Below are 19,550 nucleotides of genomic sequence, written 5' to 3'. Positions count from 1 at the left end.
GCACGGGACACAAGTCTGGATACATCTTCACTAGTGTGCAGCAGGTCTTTATACAGAGAACCATCCTTTGAAAGATGGCCTGTTTTTGCACTGTCTTGTCCTTCTTTGCCTCTGACAAACCCACAAAGAGTTGATCGTCGACCTGATGTTCTTTGTTGTGCACAATATAAAAGCTTAGTGCCCTCTTGGGATTTAATGGTGATGTCTCTTGTCCTCCTCAGAGGGATAAGGTGGGGTAAAGAAGGCTGGAAGGGTGATATTCTGCCCAACATGAAATGGAGTGGCCACTTTCACCAGAAAGAAAGCTCAGGTCCTAAACACCAACTTCTCAGGTAAAAATGTAGTATAAGATGGGTTGACAGAAAGCCTGCAGCTCACTCACATGCCTCGCTGATGTAATGGTGATGAGAAAGTACATTTTCAACATCAATAGTCTTAATGAACACATGTGCAACGCCTCAAAAAAGGTGCACATAAAAAAGTGAGGATTAAATTAAAGTCCCACTGAGGCACCAAAAAGGTTTTTTTTGAGAAACAAAGGTTGCATACCTTTCAAAATTTCATCACAATAGGTGATTTATATGGCAAAGGCTGATCCCGCAACCACAGAAAAGCTGTAAGGGCCAATACGTATCATTTAACAGTGCACAAAGCAAGTCCTTGCTGGGTAACGGACAAAAAGATTGATCCAACTGGTGTACACTGATTTTGTGATGGGATACCTCGCTGTCAAGATGAGACATCAACGACCTCAGGTCGAAAGAGGTCAACTGTCGTTCCTCAATCTCCAGGCATGGAGATGCAGATTGTGGAGGCCCGGGTGCAGCACCCTGCCCTGCAGCTGCGACTTTAGACCCTTCTAAAGCGACATCTTCATCGGAGGACAGATGCCCATACCCAGTATTTCTAATTACCACATTCTTCTGACCCAATCCGATGTCACTAAGGTGAACTGGGCACAGTCGTTCCCGATATTCTACGCCATGTCCCACCTCTAGGTGCAACAGCCATTTATGACCACTAAGCAACGGAGGCTTAGTTAGTCTGCCCTAGTATTTAGAAATCTCTCCAGGTGATGTACAACTAGAGAAATTCCCTGGGATACAGCCAGTTCCAGAGGCGTAGAACCACTTGGCACAGGACCCAAGATCTCACTCAGCCATGCTTATTGCAGTACCATATGGCGGTGGTGTTGTCCATGAGCAACTGCACCAGCTTTCTTTTGATGGTAGACAGGAAGGCTCCGAAGCCACGTGAATCACCCACACTTTCAACTGATAGTGGAGTCAAGCCTCTGCTGGAGCCCATAGGACTCTGATCTCCACGGCTCTCAGATGGCCATCCCAACCCAGAAGTGATGAATCCATCACCACTGTCAAATCTGGATAGGGTAAGAGAGGGGTCAGACACTGACCCAATCGCAGTCTACCAGTCAACACTGCAGGTCGTTTGCAGTCTCCTACGAAATCTGGATGCAATGTGACAGATTTCCCTGCTGCTGTGCCCACTGGGACGTCAGGTAACACTGCAGAGTTTGCACATGCCATCTGCCATGTTTCACCAGCAGGATCTAGGAGGTCAACAATCTCAGTAGCCTCAAAGTCATTCACACATTCACACTGAGATCCAGGACAGAGCCAGAAACATCTGGATCATAGCACAAATGTACTAAAATCTTCCCTCTGGGGGAGAGGCACGAAACCGTACATTATCCAGAATGGCTGGGATGAAAGGGAGCATCTGCAAAGGAGTCAAGTGTGACTACAGCAGGTGAATCGTAAACGCCAACAACAAGAGAAGGTCTGCCGTTGTCTGGTGGTGGATGACAACTGCCTGGGGTGAGTAGGCCTTGAACAGCCAGTTGTCGAGGTTGGGGAAGACTGGAATCCCCAAGCGCCGAAGATGTGCTGTGACCACTGCAATCACTTTTGTTAACAACAGAGGATATGCAAAAAAAAGCATACTGCAGTTCCAATGTCGCACTCCAAACTACAGGGCAGACAGGCCCTGGGCTAGCCTGAGCCTCTTAAATGTTTCCTCCCACAGGAAGGCATTGAGAGGGCAAAGCTCTAAAATAGGACAAAGACTTCTGTACTTTTTTGGCACCAGGAAAAAGCCGGAGCAACAGTCAGTTCCTTTTTCAGTTCTACTCCTACTACCCTCTGTGGCCTGTTTGACCATAGGGCCAGCACTTCGTGCTGCAAGAAGGATGGGTGATCCTCCGTCAGCTGCTCTGATGGTGGTAGAAGGATGGAAAGAAATGGGAGGGCATAGCCCCGATGAACAATTGGCAGGACCCGCTTGGCTGACTGATGGCTTGTCACACCAGAATGGAAATATTAGATCCTGCCTCCGACAGGATGACTGTATTCCATTAAGGACACACTAAAGCAGGTTCGTGGCTGCATTTGCTGGAAAGGTGTGGGACAGAACTGCACATTGTCCCTGAAGTCCTGGCTGTTGTCTTTGTGATCTGCGACCTCAGCTACAAAAAGGCTGGAAGTCTGGCCGGGCTTGCAGAGGCCTGCCATGGCCTCAGAGGGGAAAAATTTGCTGGTGAAACTGCCAGGTGGGGGGCAGACAAACCCAAGCAATGTGCTGTGGCCATGCTCTCCTTAAATCATTTCTCGGCTGAATCAGCTTAGGCACAGAAAAGACGAGCCATTGAATGGCATGTTTAAGAAGGGTGCCTGGATGAAGTCGGTGGTGCCCAAGACAGAGCAAATTGCAAATTTAACTGTGTCGCAGCCATCCTGGATAGCTTGTGTCAGAGACATGCTAAGGCCGTGCACAACTGCTGTTAAAACGTTGGCCACAGTGTCCCATAGGGCATGGGAGTAGCAGCCTAGAAGACAGTTGGGGTTTATGATCGCAGAGCAAGGCTCATGGAGGAACCCATGCACTTGCCAAATGTTTCTATTTCCTTAGACAAACGGTCAGGTGATATGGTGGGGAAGGTGTTGGATTGAATTACTGTTGGATGCCTGCACCACAAAGCTTTCAGGTGGGGGATGTTGTGTGAGAAAGTCAGTGACGCCTGGTGCTAGCTGGTGGGGGTGTCACAGAGCAACAAGCCTAATAACTGGTGGTCCTAAAAATGGTTTCGCCCATGTGCGTATCCATGAGAGCCTCATCACATGGTAACCAAAGTTCAGTAGGGGCTTAGGCAGGCTTAAGAACCTCTGTCAGAACATTAGACTTCACCTACATAGTACGGATTAGTCAGTTGAGTACTTCCGCTCTCCACATAATAACAGTGAAGGATGCCCTTTCTTTGGTGGTAGAGCTGGAAGGAGAAAAAAGGCAAGTGTCTGGAGAAGTATCAAGGGCACTGGCATCTTGTACTTCTTCATATCAATTTTCCTCATCAAATTTGGGGAAGTACTCATCCCCTTCACCAAAATTGGCACTGTACGAGTCAGTGCCGAAAAGAATGTGTAAAGTCTAAGCCGTATATTGTGTTAAGGGCAAAGTTTCAGAATCAGAAGTATTGCCAGCTGGCTGTGCTCTGGTGGGATCAGGGTACAGCCTTAGTCAAGGTCGTGGTGGATTTTGCTCAAAGTCTAAAAGCACAATAGGTTGCCAATCCTTCTCCAGTGTCAGTGAAGAGAAAGTGCACAGTGGGTAGCACTGGACCCCAAGTTGGCACTATAGCTGGTGCTGAACTCGCTCGATAGCTCCCTTGGCCAAGAGAGATGTAATTTCATGACGGAGAAGGGACAAGTGATCCTCTGACATGCGATGGAGTGTTGGTGGCATGGAGGGAGGGGTAGTCTCGAAGGGGAGGGAGTAGCCCCTTCGGACTGTCTGCAAAACCCACCTGTCCGACGTGATGTTGTGCCAGTGGGGGAGGTGATGGCGCATCCTGCCGCCCACTGGCAGCTGGTGGCCCTGAAATGTCGGACTAGGAAGGTTTGGAGGCTGCTGCAAAGGGGGCACTGGCGAACTTGCCCACCCGCTGGCCCCCAGACCCACGGCACTGGGTCCCACGTCCCCGGCTGCGCAGAGGCTGGATAGCTTGCGCCGGCCTGAGGCCCTACGTGGAACATGGTGGGGCACCACTTCCGTAGCTGCGAAAGGCAGACTGAACGGGGAGAGGTGGCAGCGAGGCACAATGATCTGGCTGTAGCTCTAGAGTCCTTGAAGCGCTCGAGCCCACTGTCCGCCTTGTCGCCAAACAGGCAACAGCCATCAAAGGGCATGTCCAAAAGGGTCGATTGGCCATCCCCAGAGAAGCCAGTTGACCTCAGAAGAGGCACAGATGGAGGAACTCTGGAAGCCTCTATGAATCCTTGGTTCCCAGAAGGCACGCCAGAGGGAACCAGTAAAATGCCAAAAAAGCACAGCACTGCCTCCCTAAACAGACCCTCCAGCATGTTGCGATTTAGCGATTCGCTAAATAATCGTGAAATCAGCTTAGGAGAGCAATGAACGATATATGTACCATAGACAGCAAAAAGAGGTCTTCCAACAGACCGCAAAAAAAGGTGACTTCTTATTGGCCGTGGCTGTACACACACACTTCACTACGTGCCACCGTAATACCTGCTTCCCCTTGCCGCATTACAGTTTGCCCGAGAAGTCACTAAACAGGCTCAGTCTCTGAGACTCCTTTTTGGAACCTCTGCTCTCTCTAGTAACTAAGTCTGGCTGTCAGACACACTTAAGAACAAGGTAGCCTCTTCTTTAAGAAGCAACACGAGATCCCGAGGAGGACATGTTGGAACACTGCTCAGCCGAGCCCATCTGAACCCAGCACCTGCCCCGGTGGTACAGACCTCAGTCACACTGCCGGATCAGAAACTCTGCCCGCGGGTCCACACTGACTCTCAATGAGAGAAGTTAGAAGGCTTCCTTCGAGATAACATTGCAGATAGGTAGAATTAGCTCCACGCATTCCTTCCTCTCAGAGCAGCTAATGGCAGCAGCCTTGAGGCTTGTCAGGTGGCCGTTGACAGGCATTCCTAGCGCCAAGAATGGTACGCCGGTAGGATTCTCTCTTTCCCCCCGTAATTTCTCGGGGTGTGCCTGCAATGCCATCTGGAAAAAACAAAACGCATCCTTAAGTCCACTTTTGTACACCCCATCACAAGGCAAGTGCCATAATGAACAGTCCAGTGACAATCCCTAGACATTCGCTCTCAGACACTTTAGACCTGCCTGGTTCAAAATGGAAAAGTCTGCTACAACACTTTCCATAGAATTAGGACTGAAAATGGATGATTAAGAATTTAATCAAATGCGGAAATTATGCTACAAAATTTAGATTTTTGCACCGCAAAATTTGCAAATCTAACACTATCCTGGGGGTTCTGCCTAAAGGACTGCACTTGCTGTGACATTGCAGATGAACCCTGAAGTTAGGGATGCATTGGGACTAGACTCTGGAATGGCTCTGATGGAGACTGGGAGCAAGATTGGCAACATGTTGACACCCTTGTACCCTAACTGGAGTTTGAGAGTGGCAGGAAGGGGCCGATTCCCACTTCGATTTCCTATGTTTCTTCTTGGACTTACCCGAAAACTTTGACAGTGATGATTATCTGCAGTGGTAACAGGACAATCTTTTCGACCGGTCAAGGGGTGGAGTTTTACGATATTTGGGGACATACTGTTTCACCTTGCAATCCTCAATGGCTTTCGGCTTCATCTCTTTATGAGATTTATTTTATACGGAAAACTACTGAATTACCTAGAAGACTATTGATCTTCATATACAAACTGTCCTGCTTGGTCTGTCTACATTATTTGATGGTAGTTTTATTTTTCGGTTTCAGGGATTACAGCATGCTTGGCTTTTTCACACAAAAATGGACAGTAAAATCTGATCAGGTCATTCTCAAATGGAAAAAATAAATGGTATTTGATACTGAAAAATGTTTTTGTTCATAAAGGTTTAAAAATCTTGTGTGTTATACTTTGTCTAACAATTTTTAATTTTACAAGAATGAATTTTCCATTTTTACTATTTAAATGTCAGAAACTGCTTGTTATTTTGTTGATCCACCTATCACTGCGTTCATCTTTATTTCTTCTAGTTTATGTCAACGTCATATATATTTAAACAAACTTAGCAGTAATTATATAAAAAAGGAAATATGTATGCAAATCTGTACTTATGCAAAACTACATTTGGCTTCATTTCTAGAAGTACTCTCGCGATTCTCTGAGAAATAAATTAATAAAACTTTACTTGAAACATAAATGTAATCCTATGTGGATATTCTTCTCGGTTCTACCACTTCGCCTTTGGGATCCGGGGACAGAGTGAGCACACAAACAAAGGAATGGATGCAAACATTAGTAATAGTCAGTGGCTTTTTTAACTCCAGCATTTCAATCCATTTTTCTTTCTTTGAGCCTGCTGTTGAATTACGAGCACAAAACAAGTTTTACATCTTCCGTGCAAAAGGAGATATTTCCAGTAAGATACAGAAATGTGTCTTTATCCTGTAATTCAGCTTCAAAGTTGTGTATGCTGTACAAAAATAATTGAGAAATTGGTGTTTTGCAATTCTCTTTACATATCACCGAGCAATTGCACAAATAATTGGAAGATGGCATGGAAAGCTAGGAAACATTGCACAGGAAAAAAAGCATTGGTAATGTTTTCATCAATCATCATCTGGGAAAAGGAAAGTGTTCCCTGACAGATAACACGGGAGTGGGGAGGATGTGGCGCAGCAGCCAGAGCTGCTGACTGGACAGCTGGGGATGCCGGTTTGAGTCTCGGCGGTGCCGAGCAACATCCTGTGATTCTATGCAAATCACTTAATCTCTCCAGGTGATAAATTGTTATAAAAATATGCTTCAATAGTAAAAGGCAAAACTTTATGAAAATATAGTTCTACCAAAGTGGCAGGTGATGAACAAGCATTGGTAAATGCAGGGAATTGAGGAAAGGTAAGTGGCACGCACAGGATCCAATGAGAAGCCAGGAAAGAGAAGAGGCGGGATGTAAGTCGCTTTTAAATTTATATTTAAAAAATAGATTTCTCAAGCACAGCACTGTATAGGCGAAACCTAAAGAAGACAACTGAAAAACAGAAACATAGTTAGTTTCACTTACCAAAATATATGTCTGCTTGTATGATTAACCAAGAGTGATTGCTTGAATTTATTGTCAGTGCATAGTTTACCAATTCCTTCATGGTCACTGCCACAGCCTCAAAATCGACTGACTGGAGGCTTGAAAATAAAAGATTAGATACCTTAATTACCGAATTTTATTATGCATACTTTTATACTAAAAATATTTGTGTTTACTAGCTTCATGCTTTAATGCAGAAAAACACATCATCTACCACAGAAAAAATAAGCATGATAGCTGAAACTACAGCATGTGAGACAAAACCACAAATGTTTCAGTCCTGCACAGATGTAAGAAGCTACGAATCACTACATTCCTTTTCTTAAGTGACACAAGTCTATTTTGCAAAAAAGTGATGACGTCAAAAACAATACGTGCATCACGTTATGCAGAAAGTACAACGTTGAAAATATGTGCAGTGCAAAGCACAAAATGTGTATCTTGTGACAGTACAGTCCCCATTTGTGATACTACTACTAAAGGCATGGTGCAATATTAAGGCTGGTTTACATTTTATTCGTCTAGTTCCACAGTTATGTAAAAGTTTTTCCACTAATGTCACTTGCTTTTGAAAGGTAGCACACAGTCATAAATTACAAGTAAGGGAAGGAGAATCGAGTGCAACATGACACACCCCTTGAGAAGATACACTGCTGTACAGGAATTTAAAGTAATATCTCCTTAGATTTGTTTTTCCCACTGCATTCTGAAAACTTTCTAAGAATAGACAGAGAAGTGCACACAGAAGGAAGTCAACCAAAGTCCTATTTGCCAAGGGTGACATCTTGACCAGTAGGCCATATTGACTCTCTGGCTTGTGTATTCTATTACCGTTGTAAGGACAGGGAACCAGGGCACTTGGGGTAATCCTTCTCACACGTATTGCCTGTCCCCTCTGGAACTTCAAGAACTAGATACCATTGCAGGCTCACCGAATTTTGATTGGGACTTGTCACTTTTAGAGGATACAAAGGTCAAACAGCCTAGGCTTGCTCATGGAGAGTGAGTTTTAAAGGCTTATATACAGATAACAAATATATTGTCCAGCTAGTTCCATTACTTTGGAAACGCACTAGTACTTTTATTCTCTATTGGGTTTCGATAGTTTAGTTTTAAAGTAGCAGTTTCACAACTGAAACATTTATAGCCAGTTCTGGGACAACCTCATGACGTCTATGTCCTAGCAAAACGTATGCCCAGAGTGTACACTGGAATAGAGAACAGGTAACACCCCATGTTCAAAGACTTATTGTGACCTATGTGTGGGATGTTTAGCAAGCTTTGTTGGAAGTCCATATGTTCCTGGTGGCATGTATTAGAGTTGGTGTTGTCTTTGGACTCAGAGGCCATGTTAAACAGATTGTCAGCATCCAATGGCCAACCCACCAGGCTCTGGGTGCTGTTGGAGTTAGGGCTGTGCATTTAAGATTTGTGCATCCAGTAAAAGGCAGTATGGGTGTGTGGAATTGGGGTGAAGGTTCCAACTCTGGAGAAATATACTGCTCAGTAAGGAAGCAGTTAAGGCAAACAACAACTAATTGAAGTGCAATCTCCATGGTCAAGGTGAAGTGAAGTTGGTAGGTGGGATGCCAACGGAGATCAGGCATGGGGAAATCCAGTGTGGCTTGATAACAGCAACTATGGGAGGCAGCTGCAGAGAGAGAGCACTTTAGACAACTCGCCAGAAGGAGCGCAGATTCCTCACCTTTAGACTATTCCGAGATGGCATACTGGATCAGGTGGATTTAAAACAGCATGGCTTCTGCCCACCAGCAGGTGGCGCCATGTGGCTCTGCGTTCACTTCATTATGCCCTGGGACTGATGATAGCGCTGTATACAAGCTTGATCCCATTAATGTCAGTTTCTTTCTTGACACGGTCCGAGCCCTCCATACGTGGATCCCAACAATAATCAGAGGTACCAGCGTGCAGATCATGAGTTTGGGAACTCTTTAGATGGAAAACAAAAATACAGTTTCACAGAACAGGGATGTAAAAGGGCAGTGAGGAATCTGAGATTAGATAGAGTATCAACTAGAAAGAGCGTTACAGAAGACAAATAACTTCTGATGTATAATTCTAACTGTAGGTTTCTGCCCTTCAGAATAGATACCAAAGCAGTTCCTCCCAGGGTGGTGGGTCTGTGGAAAGATTCTGATCAAAAAGCCTTGCAGGACTGAACAGGCAAAATGACCCTCCTGTTGACATGGCTGTCACGGCAGAAGTGCTTTGTGAACGTGTGCACTGATTCCCACTTCACAGCCTAACAGGTATCCAGAACTGGTGCCAAATCAGTGGTGGCAACCTTGGCCCTGGTGGATTTATTTGGTCCACCTGAAAGCGGCTTTTTGGCCAGCACATAGCAGATTTTAATGAACAAGTTACTTACCTTCGGTAACGATGTATCTGTAAGAAACATTAGTTAGTTAGATTCCTCACCTTAGAATATCCCCAGGCGTCAGACTGGATCCGGAAGATTTTTCGTCAGCAATACCCCTTGCGCGTCGCTAGGCGTCGTCTGCGGCTCCGCGTCCGTCGTCGGCGTCGTGCGCCGGAATGACGTCGGAGTACTTAGACGCCGCCCTCGCGCGCTGACGTCAGTTCTTGTACATAGCTTTCCGCGCCAGGAATGCAGAGCCATGCAAAGACCGACACTGGTGCCAAAAATAAAATCTAGGGGCCTGAAAAGGATAACCTTAACCCTAGATGTCAGTTCGCAGAACGGGGAGGATGGGTGGGTCGGTGAGGAATCTAACTAACTAATGTTTCTTACAGATACATCATTACCGAAGGTAAGTAACTTGTTCATCTGAAAAAAACACGTTAGTTAGATTCCTCACCTTAGAATAGATACCCAAGCAATACCATCCCCGGTGGTGGGTCTGCAAACCAAGATCACACCAGAAAGTCCTGGAGGACAGAACGGCCAAAGAAGCCATCCCTCCGGACTTGGCTGTCAAGGCAATAATGCCTGGCAAATGTGTGTAGCGAAGCCCACGTCGCCGCCTGACAGATGTCCTGCAAAGGGACACCCCGTCCCAAAGCAGTAGTAGCCGCTGTGGCCCGAGTGGAATGGGCGCGCAGCCCAACAGGAGGGTCCTTTTTTGCCAAGGAATAACAAATTTTGATGCACAAAACGACCCACCGAGAGATGGTCCGTTTGTGCACAGCTTTCCCCTTCTTAGCACCCACGTATCCAACGAAAAGTTGGTTGTCCACCCGGAACTGCTTGGTGTGGTCCAAATAAAAGGAGAGCGCACGTTTTGGGTCCAGACGGTGGAGCCTCTCTTCCTCTTTGGAAGGATGCGGAGGCGGAAAGAAGGTGGGCAAGGTGACAGACTGCCCAAGATGAAATGGAGTCACCACTTTCGGAAGAAAGGAGGGACGAGGCCGAAGGACAACCTTGTCCGGATGAACAGAGAGAAAAGGAGGCTTTGAAGATAAAGCCTGGAGCTCACTCACCCGTCTAGCCGAGGTGATGGCTACCAGAAAAGCAGTCTTAAGCGTCAGCAGACGAAGAGGACAATTATGAAGAGGCTCAAAGGGAGCGCACATTAGAAACGTGAGAACAAGATTCAAGATCCCACTGAGGCATTACAAAAGGGACAGGAGGGAACGTGTGAGTAATGCCCTTTAGAAAGCGTGTAACTACAGGGGACTTGAAAAGAGAAGGCTGATCAGGAAGCCGCAAGAAGGCAGAGATGGCAGCAAGATAACCTTTCAGGGTGCCCAGGGCAGAGCCCTGCCGGGCCAAAGAAAGAAGAAAGAGGAGAACCTCAGAAAGAGGGGCGGAAAGGGGATCCACAGCCTTTGCTGTGCACCATGCCACAAATTTGTTCCACCGGCAGGCGTATACCGTCTTTGTGGAGGGACGCCTGGCTGCCAGAATGATATCACAGACTTCAGGAGGCAAGTCAAATGGCATCAACTGCCGCCGCTCAATCTCCACGCATGGAGGTGGAGGCTGGACAGGTTCGGGTAGAGGACCGTCCCCTGCTGCTGCGACAGAAGTTCCTCCCGAAGGGGCAGACGTATCGGAGGATCGGTCAACATACTGAGTAGCTCGGGATACCAGTATCTTCGTGCCCAATCCGGAGCCACCAAGATGACTTGGGCCCGGTCGCGCCTGATCTTCTTCAGCACTCTCGGCAGAAGTGGTATAGGCGGAAAGGCGTACAACAGACCGCAACTCCACTCGTGACGAAAAGCGTCGCCGAGCGAGTGCCGCCTTGGAAATTCCAACGCGCAGAACTGCTGACATTGCGCGTTCTCTTCGGTGGCGAATAGATCTAACCAAGGCTCTCCCCACTGCTGAAAGAGACCTTGCGCCACTTCGGAGTTCAGACGCCATTCGTGATCCATCATGCACCGGCGGCTGAGTTCGTCTGCTCTGGCGTTCAGAGAGCCCGCCAGATGTTGAACCACTAGGGTGACGCCCTGGTGTTCCAGCCACGTCCAGAGGCGCAGAGCCTCCTGACAAAGGGTCCACGACCCCACCCCGCCCTGTTTGTTGCAATACCACATGGCGGTGGTGTTGTCCGTGAACACCTGCACGACACTTCCCCTGACAGAGGGAAGGAAGGCTTTCAGTGCAAGTCGGATCGCTCTCAACTCCAACAGGTTGATGTGGAGACGAGACTCCGCCGGAGACCAGAGGCCTCTGATTTCCGCCTCTCCCATATGGCCACCCCATCCCAGGAGGGACGCATCCGTCACTACGACATGCTCCGGTTGGGGAAGGGAGAGGCTTCTGCCCATGACCCAATCGCGGTCCGTGAGCCACCACTGCAACTGCTGTGCAGTGCCCTCCGAGATCAAGACATGGTCGGACAGGTTGCCGTGATGCTGGGCCCACTAAAACTTCAGGTCCCACTGCAGAGCCCGCATGCGCCATCTGGCGTGATGCACTAGTAGGATGCAGGAGGCCATCAGCCCCAGAAGCCGCAACACTAGCCTGACCGAAACCCAGGATAGAGGCCGAAAGATGGGAATCAGGGCCTGAATATCCCGGACCCGCTGTTCCGGTGGATAGACCCGGAACTGCGCCGAATCGAGAACCGCTCCGATGAAGAGGAGCTTCTGAGAGGGACTCAGGTGTGACTTCGGCACGTTGATGGAAAACCCCAGCAAATGCAGGAGATCCGCCGTAGTCTGGAGGTGGGAGACGACTGCCTGGGGCGAGCCCGCCTTCAACAACCAGTCGTCGAGATAGGGGAAGACTGGAACCCCTGATCTGCGCAGATGAGCTGCGACCACCGCCATCACTTTCGTGAACACCCGAGGGGCACTGGTGAGGCCGAAGGGGAGCACGGTAAACTGAAAGTGCTCTTGACCCACCGTGAACCGCAGGTAACGCCGGTGGGCCGGCAGGACGGGGATGTGGAAATATGCATCCTGCAAGTCCAACGCTACCATCCAGTCTCCAGGGTCTAGGGCAGCTAGAACCTGAGCCAAAGTTAACATCTTGAACCTCTCCTTCCGGAGGAAGGCATTGACGTTCCGTAGGTCCAAGATAGGGCGTAGGCCCCCTTTGCCCTTATTGGGAACCAGAAAGTAGTGGGAATAACAACCACGACCTACTTCTGGGCTCGGAACGCGCTCGACGGCCCCCTTGGCCAAGAGGGCCGAAACTTCCTCGTGGAGAAGATTCAAATGATCCCCCGAGATACGGTGGTGCTGCGGTGGCATGGCTGGAGGGGTCGTCTCGAAGGGGAGGGAGTAGCCCCTTCGGACGATTTGCAGCACCCACCTGTCCGATGTGATGGACCGCCAGTGGAGCAGGTGATGGCGAACTCTGCCGCCCACTGGCGTGGAATGGGCCTGAAAGCTCGGACTAGGAAGGCTTTGAGGCGGATGCTGCCGGGGTGGATGTGGGCTGACCGCGTCGTCCTCCAGATCCGCCTCGGCGGAAACCACGTCCGCGACCGCGCGAAGGTTGGTTCTGCGGCTGGTGGCTAGGCGTACGTGAGGAGGCACCCCTTCCTTGGCCACGAAAGGGGCGAAAGGCGGAAGTTTGCGACCGCGGGGCCGAGAGGCCCAAGGACTTGGCCGTAGCCCGGAAGTCCTTAAAGCGATTCAGCGCACTGTCCGCTTTCTCGCCAAAAAGGCGAGTGCCATCAAAGGGCATGTCCATGAGAGTGCTCTGGACATCGCCCGAAAAGGACGTGGACCGCAGCCAGGCGTGACGTCTAAGCGCCACTGTGGTAGAAATTGCCCTACCCAGCGAGTCCGTAGTGTCAAGCCCACATCGGATAGCATGTCGCGTGCATCCCTCCCATCGGCCAGAGCCTGGGTAAGTCGTGTCTGGACCTCCTCCGGACACAGGGGCAGCACGTCCTCCACCGTATCCCACAGAGAGTGGGAATAATGGTCCAAGAGACAGGCGGTGTTCAAAGACCGCAGGACCAAACTAAGGTAGGAGAACAGCTTTTTGCCAAACTGTTCCAGTCTCTTGGAATCCCGGTCCGGCGGAGTGGTCGGGAAGGAGGATTGGGAGGTAGAGGCCTGGATAACCAGGCTCTCGGGGGTAGGGTGTTGGGACAGAAAACTGGGGTCGCCCGGAGCAGGGCGGTGGGGCCTGGCGACGTTCCTGTCCACAGGAGGAACTGTGAAGGGCTTGGACCAGGTGCCCTGCAGAACGTCAATGAGGGCCTCATTGAATTGCAGCAGAGGCTCAGTGGAGCTTGCTGCAGACTGAAGCACCTCAGTGAGGACGTTAGTCCTCACAGCCACGGCAGGTAGCTCGAGCCCAAGGGCTGCGGCCGCCTTGCGCAGCACCACAGAGAAAGCAGCACCCTCCTCCGAAGCCACAGTCGGAGGAGAGATGAATCCAGTGTCCGGAGAGGTATCCAGACCACTGGCCTCCCCCAGTTCATCTGCCCAGTCCTGTGACAGTTGAGCCTGAGCGGCCATAGGATCCTCGGATCCCTCCCATTCACCCCCATCATCCGATTCCTGGTATGCAGGAGGAAGGATCGGAGCCGGGCGATAGACAAAATGTGTCTCCAGCGGCGCCGAATGCGGCGTCCATCGACGCCGTATCGGCACCGGGCCCGGAGTGGGGCTGAACTGGGGCTCGACGCCGAGCGGAGTCGGCGTCAGAGGTGGTACCGGTGTCGACGCCGGCGGAGGAGGCGTGACGAGGTCAACCGGCGTCGGTGGGGACTCGGGAACGGGTCCCTCGGGCGCTTGCGGCGTCGAGGCCGGAGCCGTCGGCAGGCAAGGTTGCCCAGTCGGGTCCACGGGGCACGAAGGCGCGCCAGCGGGCGTCGACGGCGGAGCCAGGTTCCTCATGGCCAAGAGGAAGGCACTGACTTCCGCCGGCGTCGCGTCAGTCCCAGGGACCGGTGGGTATGGGGACTTACGCGGCACCTCCGCCGAGTCGCGCGACTGGCGAGGGGAGTCCGAAGAGCGGTGTCTCCTCTTGGACTGCTTCGACTTACCCGAAGACTTGGATCCCGACGACCGATGATGACGTCGGCTGCGGCTCCGCGACCGATCCTTGGACCTCCCCCTGGACCGGGATCGAGAGGGGCACGGAGCCGAGTGGCGAATCTCGAGAAGCTTACGGGACCGCTCCCATCTAGCCTTCGAGGTCAGGGCCCTGCAGTCCGAACACGACTCCGCGTCGTGGTCGAGGCCCAAGCAGTAAAGGTACCGGCGGTGATGGTCCGTAACCGACATCAAGCGGCTACAGTCAGCACAGGCTTTAAAACCAGGCATCCTACCGGCACCGGAGTCGAGACAAGATCAAAAAGGATCGAAAAAGTTAGTCAAAAAGTGACTAAAGGGGTAGCTCTCCCGGATCTGCGCTTACTGGCGTGGAAAAAAGAAGAACTGACGTCAGCGCGCGAGGGCGGCGTCTAAGTACTCCGTCGACGTCATTCCTGCGCACGACGCCGACGACGGACGCGGAGCCGCAGACGACGCCTAGCGACGCGCAAGGGGTATTGCTGACGAAAAATCTTCCGGATCCAGTCTGACGCCTGGGGATATTCTAAGGTGAGGAATCTAACTAACGTGTTTCTTTCAGATGCAGAAGACTACACGCTGTGAAAAAAGCCTTTTTCTGCACTGTTTTGCCTTTCTTTGCACAAGAGATTCCCCAAAAGAGGTGATCAGCCACCCGATAGTCTTTGGTACGATCGATATAGAAACTCAAAGCTCTCTTAATGCAGATGGAGTCTCTCCTCCTCTTTCAAGGGGTGAGGCGGAGCAAAGACCATTGGAACAGTAATGGACTGTTTGATATGAAAAGGAGTCATAACGAACGATCGTAACTACAATTTATACCTATCTATTACATATGCAGCTGACTCATATGATTGCATTGGAGTTATTTTGTTGTAAAGTTATGTTAGTATAAAGCATAAGATTTCCCAATTCGAGTATGCATTCCCAATATAATGATGTAACATGATGAATATTTCAGCAATTGAATGTATGCCAATAAAATTTATTAAAAAAAAAAAAAAAGAGGCGTCATGACTTTGGCAAAAGGTTGCTCTGGTCCTCAACATCAGTTTGTCCGGAAAAAGGTGTGTAGGGCAGCTGCACTGAGAAAGCTTGCAACGTGTTGATGTTAGCGCAACAAAGAATAGTCTTCAGGGGCAGCAGACATCGAAGCTCAAAGAGAGTGCATATGAGGAAAGTGAGAACCAAATTAAGATTCTACTGTGGCATCACAAAGGGTTTGGGGGACACGTGTGTCAAACCTTGTAAATACCTCATCACAACCAACGATTTAAACAAGACGGCTTGTCCACCAAATGCAAAATTAAGTTGAAGGGCAGACAAATAACTTTTGATAGTGCCCACTGTAAGCCCTTGCTGGGACAAAGATAAAAAACAAGACACCAAACAGTTTGGATTGAAACGGGTCCATATTGCTGTTGCCACGCCAGGCTATAAAATTGTCCTATTGCCTGGAATTTACAAACTTTGTCAACGGACGTCTGATATCCACAACTTTAAGAGGGAAATCAAATACAGTTAAGTGCCTCTACTCATTCTCCACACATTGAGGTGTAGATCACGCAGGCCTGAGTTCAGAACCCTGCCCTGCTGCTGTGACAGAAGATCCTTCTGAAGTGGTAGCATGACTGGAAGACAGATGCTCATGTCCAGAAGTTCAGGGTAGCACCCTCTCCTGGCCCAAACAGGACTTCGTTCCAGTCATTCCTGATCTTCAGAAATCGAGGTAGAAGAGACAGAGACGTAAAGTCCTGGTGCGCCATTCTAGCATGAATGCGTCTCCTAGAGAGCGTTCTTGGGAACTTCAGTGAGAAAAAGTATAGAACTTGTCAGTTTCCGACTATGGTGAAAAGATCTAACTAGGGTTCTCCTAGCTGCTGGAAGACACCCTGTGCCACCTCTTGGGGTAATAACCACTCACTATGAACCAACGCCGTCAACTGAGTTTGTCTACCTTGGCATTGAAAGATCTTGCCAGGTGGTACATGACCAAGGAAATGGGATAGTCCAGCCATCTCTAGTGGCCCAGAACCCCACCCTCCCTACTTGCTGCAGTAGCACATGGCAGTTGGGTTTTCCATGAGAACCTGAATGAGCCTCCCCTTGAAAGATGGTAGGAAGACTTTCAGCGCCAGACAAATGGCCCGCAACTCCAACGGGTTGGTGTGGTGTTGGGTCTCTGTCAGAGACCAGAGTTCTCTGATCTCTGCCTATCCCCGATGACCTCCCCAGCCCAGCAGTGACACATCAGTCAGCATAGTCAGTTGGGGATGGGGTGGGGAGGGGGATCTGCAACCGGTCTAATTACAGTAAAGCAGCCACCCCTGAAGATCTTTTGCAGCTTCCTCTGAAGCCTGGTTGGAATCTATCAGTTTGCCTTGGTGTTTGGCCCACTGAGACTTCAGGTTCCACAGCAGAGTCCACATATGTCACCTGTCATAGTTGACAAGCAGGTTGCAAGAGTTCAAAAGATCAAGAAGCCTCAGAGTCACTCTCACTGAGACCCTGGTTGAAGCTGAAACATTAGTATCACTGCCCGAATGTCCTTGACTTGTGAGGGAAGGAAGACCTTGAACTGCACCGTATCCAAAATGGCAGCAATGAAAGGGAGACTCATGCAAAAAGGAGTCAGGTGTGACTGTGGCATCTTGCTAGTGAACCCCAACAATATCAGGAGGTTTTCAGTCGTCTGGAGCTGATTGATGACTGACTATGGAGAGCCAGCCTTCAAATGCCAGTTGTCCAGGTAAGGGATAACTTAAATCTCCATCATCCAAAGGTGCGCTGTAACCCCCGCCATCACTTCTGTGGACACCCGAGCGGTGCTGGTAAAGCCGAAGTGGAGCACAGAGAACTGTTAAAGCTCCAGGCTTACCTTGAACTGCAGGTAACATCTGTGGGACTGCAGGACGGACTCATGAAAGTATGCTGCCTGCAAGTCCAAAGAAACCATGCAGTCTCCAGGCTTCAGGGCAGTCAGAACTTGGGCCAGGGTGAGCATTTTGGATTTGTCCTTCTGAAGGCATTTAGAGAGCAAAGATCTAAAATAGGATGAACACTTCCATCTTTCTTTGGCACGAGGAAATAGTGGGAGTTACATCCTATTCCTACTTCTGAGGATGGCACCTTCTCTATGGCACCTTTGGTCAAAAGAGATTCCACATCTAGAAGCAAGATGGAAAGATGCTCCTTTGACAGCAGCTATGATGTGGGCAGAACATGCAGTGGGTCGAAAACGAAGGGCAGAGCATAGTCCTGTTTAACAATCTGAAGGACCCACCTTTTGGATGTTATATTTTGCCACACTTGGATCACTTTTGACCCTGCCTCCTACAGGGTTGTCATGTGCCATTAATATAGACTAAATTGGCTTGGCGGCTGCCACTGCAGTGGGAGGGACTGGGATGTTCGCAGCCCCTGGTGACCTGGATGTGGTCTGTTTGATCCCGGCCTGACCCCAAAAGGACTGGGGTGGCTGGTAGGAACAGTGGGCCTTGGTTTTGCAGGTATGTCAAACCACTGGAGTATCCCATCAAGGGACAAAACTGTGGAGGTAATTGCCTAGCAGGAGTAGAAAGGCACAAGGAAAGTACTGTAGCCTGACTCCCTTTAAAGCATTCCAGGACTGAATTAGCATTTTCACCAAACAGACCAGACCCATCGAAAGGCATGTTCATGAGTGATGCCTGCACGTTTCCAGGTGGATATCATCAAAGCATGGCGCTGCAGTACCTGCTAGTTACAACTGCTCTGCTCAAGTAGTAACTAGTGTCTGTTGAGTAAAGTATTATGTATTTGGCTTCATACTGATCATCCTGGAAATGCTGACAAGATCTTGCTGACCATGTCCAGAGTGCATGTGAATTTCAGTTCAGTTTTTAACGTCTTTATTTCGATTTTTTCATCATAAAAGACACACATATACACAAAATTACATTAGATACAATTAGTGCGCCAAAGTCATAAAATCATAAATATTTAAATACACATACTAACAAACAAATCAAAAAGAAACAAAACAAGAAAAATGAAGGCAAGGCAAAACTAGTTAAAAATCTCAATTAAACATACTTATAAAGACGTCAAAAAAAAATTGTATAAACATTTGGGCATATATAAAAAAATAGCAGATCATCAATACTAATAAAATCATGGGACAAAAAAAAAAAAAAAAAACAGTGGGATAACACAATATACCAGTTATTTGGGTCATGATACTATGAGCTGACTGACTTAATCCTTATCAGCCAAGCCCACCCAAGGAATTTGGCCAATCCTATGGTTAGCCATTCAGAAGTGTTGGTTCTCAAGATGTACAATGCTTCACTACTCACTCGGGTGTTTAGTCTAGAACATATAGGTTTCAGCCACTTATTACGTGGTTCACAATAAGCAGTGCAGACAAATAAAAAATGACCTAGTGTTTCTTTGCAAACGGTACAACAGGGACAAAAACTTGACTCCAACCTCTGCCAGCCATTAGTAAAAGCCCTCAGAGGCAGTGTACCTACACGGAACTGATGGTATAGTTTCCTATCTAATGTTTTAAGGATAACATCCCAGTATACTTCTTTGTTAGGTACTATTTTGTGGAGCAAAAACTGGCCTGTCAGATTCATTTTCTCAGAAAGAGCCACAAGTTCCGTTTTTACCATAGACCAAAAGAGAAGTTTAAATTCATTCTTAGTAGGGAATATTTGAGAACCCGGCTCCGACCAAAGCAAGGGAAGACCCATTTCGGTAAGAGTGTTCTTAATTAGCTTTAGCCACGGTACGTCACCTGCCCCTTGTTGCATTCTCACATCCTGTAATTCACGGGCAAACATGGCCAACTCCGGGGTGGACCATATGCGTCTCCATAACGCCACCATCCTATAGAGGGCCTGGTGTTTAATGGTATGCATGCCCATGTCCATCAAAAGTGGAAGGACTGGTGTTGAGGGGGGGAGACTAACTAGGTTTCGAAGGAATTTATTCTGTATCCTAT

General features: G+C 48.8%; 1 protein-coding gene across 1 annotated transcript in view; it reads right to left on the bottom strand.

Moving 5' to 3' along the window:
* INTS8 (integrator complex subunit 8) overlaps positions 1-19,550 on the bottom strand; it is a 724,118-nt gene that overhangs the window by 192,204 nt on the left and 512,364 nt on the right. Inside the window, exon 22 of the mRNA XM_085605229.1 lies at positions 7,070-7,188. Within this exon, the coding sequence (XP_085461355.1) occupies positions 7,070-7,188 (119 nt within the window). The remainder of the gene's footprint in view (positions 1-7,069; positions 7,189-19,550) is intronic.

The sequence above is a fragment of the Triturus cristatus genome, chromosome 5_1 (assembly GCF_964204655.1).
Source record: "Triturus cristatus chromosome 5_1, aTriCri1.1, whole genome shotgun sequence".
In the NCBI taxonomy this organism is placed as follows: domain Eukaryota; kingdom Metazoa; phylum Chordata; class Amphibia; order Caudata; family Salamandridae; genus Triturus; species Triturus cristatus.
Note: the sequence above shows the minus strand (reverse complement) of the source record. Positions and strands in the feature narration are given on the sequence as shown.